Below are 3774 nucleotides of genomic sequence, written 5' to 3' on the forward strand. Positions count from 1 at the left end.
AGAGAGAGAGAGAGAGAGAGAGAGAGAGAGAGCATGCTTGATTCAAATGTTGACCAAGTTTATTGTATTAACTTTGTTAACCATTTTCAACCAATGGCAATCCATCTTATATATAGGTTCATATTCATCTTGTAATTTAATGACAAGGATGAATATGTATTTTTTTTTTTATGTAACTCCCATATCATTAATTGGGAGTTACAAAATCAAAAAATCTCATGATTTTTGTTAAGAAACGCCTTTTGTCACGATAAGAAACGCCTTGACCTCGCCACCATTCCTAACATCATTTAGAACCTTGCTTTAATAACATGTACTTCATGCAAAGGAACTTCTATTTTTTCTATGAAAATGGTTATGGATTGCAGTATCTATCCTATCCCACGCCCATGGTGGAACCTTTCTGTCTTTTTAGTGAACTACCCAAGAGTTACTCTTTTATTCACTGCTCTATGTGATATGGCTTGTTAGTTTTTAAAGTAGGTTTTTGCTTAATTTCTTGTTTCATATGTTGTTATTTGTAAATTTGTGATTGATATTTATATTTATGTATTTACATTAGGCTCGCCCCGCTTAAATTCTTGGTCCTGTCTCTGTTAATTGATGTCGGGAAGAGAAGATAGCGACTCCGATGCTCCGGAGGAATTCGGCGCTGAACAGGTAGACTTCTTTACTTTTGCTTCAGCGTTATGAATCTTAAAATTCATTTTTGGTTTGTTATTTCTGAATCAAAGTTCGTGATTTGATAAACAGGCAATACAAAAGGACGAAGAGATAAGAACGATTCAGAAAGAAAATAAGGCGAGGTGTGCGATTCTTTGCGTATTGTTGTACATTCAATTAATAGGAGCCTTTTTTGCTTTAGAATAATGGTTGATGTTCGTTAAGCATGAAAAACGTTGGTTCACATCATTATTATATATAACGCGAATAAGTTTCTAGTCTGTGTTGCAAAGTATTATCTTGTGGCGAAGAAAGTTGATTATATTCGTGAATTCAGAATTACATGTGAGTTTATAATAAGAAAATAACTATGTTGGATTCCTAAGAGTGAGATCTAGCATGGCGGTTGGTTGTTGCAGTTTAAGGGCTTGTTTGTTAGCTTAATAAGACTCGCAACATATTTGGTCAGCTATACATGACTGTTAATTGCTAGTGGTTTAATAATACAGAAAGTGGCTTATTCGGTAAGCTTTCAGCGGGGAGCTTTATGCCAAGCCTTTTCAAACAGGCTTATTGTAGTTAAAAAACACTCTTCTTACATCTATGAAAAAATCATCCTAAACAAAACCCTTCTCAATTTATACAGACAGATTAGTTTATAAAGACAACTTTATCTATATAAGACTTACCAACCAAACAATCCCTAAATGAGATTTTAAATAAAATCCATGACCTTTTGACCTCTTAAAAGAAAAAATTGGCTTCATACCGATCAGAAGGTGGTTGATTAATTAAAATCTCATTTAAGGTTATATACTTAAAATCTAAATATACCCTTATGGGGCATTTGGTTTTATGGAATAATTTGGAAGGATTTAGATTTGAGGAATTGGAATTTTTCGTGTGCTTGGTTTATAGGATTTGAAATCGAATTGAATTTCATTATTTATAACAAATTTAATAAAACAAATTATAAATAATCTTAAAAATAATTAAATTAACTGATTATTACAAAACAAATGTATTTAACATATTTAAAAACATTATCACTTACAAATCCTATGAAATCACATCAAAAACTAGCCACCCTTGTGGGATTTCAATGAAACCACGGGATTTCAAATCTAATCAATCCTTCAAACCAACATGGGATTGGAATGGAACTGAATTCTAAATCTCTCCAAATCCTATCTAATCCTACAAACCAAACGACACCTTAGGGTCCTTGGTTAAATGACTTCCTATTGGTGTTTTTCAAAACCATGACCTAAGAGATTTGAGAATGTTATTGCTTAATAGAAAATACCACTTTCATACACAAGAATGCTTAAAAACCTGTTAATGAACTCCCATTTCCTTATCGATCTTGAACATTCTTGTTGAACCACATTTGCTAAATAAAAAGTCGCATGTAAATGGTTCATCTTGCTTCGGCTATTCATGAAATAAGTTGTTTCCTTACAGGGTTTTGCGTGAACGAAAAGAACGACGTAAAACATGGGCTCAAAAGTTAACACCATGTGTCAATAAAAGCATCCAAGATGCTGTAGAGGAAATCGAAACACAACCAGATAATAAAGAAATGCTCCCAGATGATATCGTCAAATTGCTTGCTGCTAATGAGAAGTATTCACTCCAACTTCCACTAATATTCTTTACACCTTTAGGTAAACGAGCCTTAACATATATGTTCTCTGTTACAAGAAAGTTTTCTCCTCAGACTCGGATGAAGAGAAATCTGAGAGAAGACCAAGAAAGAAGAAATCCAAACACTCAGGGTAATTAATTTTTTGATCAAATGATAAGCAGCTAGTATTGTATTGGGATAGTATTATTATTATATATATATAACGAGTTTCAAATATAAACCAATTTTAACCGTCCATTTACACTTTCTAAACGGGTCGCCGCAACAGCCGCCATGGCTCAAGTGTCTCACGCCATGGCCTAATGCGCGGTTTTTATAACAAGATATCTAATTTTTCTTACCTTTTTTATGTCTTATTTGTTAATTTTTAATATATAATTGACTTTAAATTGTTAATTATCATTGATTCAGTAAGTAATAGTAGAAAACATTTATATATATATATGTATGTATATATAGAGAGAGAGAGAGAGAGAGACTTGGGATCATGTGAGGCTTGGTCTCTCCGCCATGCCATTTAGAACCTCATTTCCAGCCAAATGAATATTTGGTTTTATAAATATCTCGATTGTTTTCTAATCTAAAGCAATGCTAATATGCATATATACAAAATGGAACCAGTTATTCTGAAGGAAATACCGCCTCCTTTTTGCTTACAGAATTCATTGGACTTCTTGAAGAAACGAAAAATGGCGGTTCCGAGATCATCCACGATTTTGGACAACTCGATTCAAGCGTTGCGCCTTCTTTCGGCATCGGGTTTGTTAGGTAAGAAATGAGAGATATTTGTTTAGGAAATGAAGCCTTGCTGCACATTTTACTTGCATTTGAGCATCCTATGGTGGATTATGTACTACTGATGTTAGTAAGCAATTTTGGTTTCTCTCTCTTTGTAGCAATGCATACATTATTATATTTTTGGTTAACAAAGTTTGGTTTAATTTCAGTTGGTATTTAATGTAATGAGTTTGTGTTTTAATGTAACAAAGTTTCAAATTTTTCTATCTTGTATTCATTTTGACTGGTAATTTACAAAATGGTGCTCTTTTTGGAGCCACTTTTAAGAAATAGGGTTGTTTCCTATTACTTTGCAAAAATTGTGTTGTTTGATATTCCTGCACAAAAATGGGGTTGTTTCATATCCTTATGGTTTGTAACGTTAGATTTGTAGAAATCTTTTTTTGTAATTTGTATTGTAATCTTTGAATAAAATTTTGCATTTAATGTATTTTTGATCTGTAGTGTTTTGTTAAAAAAACCTTTTGTTTTCAATGAATCAACATCTTACCTTTGTTAATCTTGAGTGATTCGAAACCTGAACTGATCAAGCTGGAGTGAGCATGTTTTGTCATCCTTCGAATATGTTAGAAAAAAATTATATTAATATTGTTACAGGGAGAAATTAAAATAAATAAACAAATAAATATAAAAACCAGTAGATAGAATATTTTGTTGAAAAATAA

General features: G+C 32.3%; 1 protein-coding gene across 1 annotated transcript; it reads left to right on the top strand.

Moving 5' to 3' along the window:
* Window positions 1-603: 603 nt before the first annotated feature.
* Window positions 604-3090, top strand: LOC112520015. The gene is made up of 5 exons (XM_025128320.1): window positions 604-660; window positions 754-806; window positions 2128-2289; window positions 2340-2441; window positions 2898-3090. Exons 1-5 carry the CDS (start codon window positions 604-606, stop codon window positions 3088-3090), a joined length of 567 nt encoding a protein of 188 aa, XP_024984088.1.
* The last annotated feature ends 684 nt before the right edge of the window (window positions 3091-3774 follow it).

Source organism: Cynara cardunculus, assembly GCF_001531365.2.
Source record: "Cynara cardunculus var. scolymus isolate 2C chromosome LG 10, CcrdV1, whole genome shotgun sequence".
Classification (NCBI taxonomy): Eukaryota; Viridiplantae; Streptophyta; class Magnoliopsida; order Asterales; family Asteraceae; genus Cynara; species Cynara cardunculus.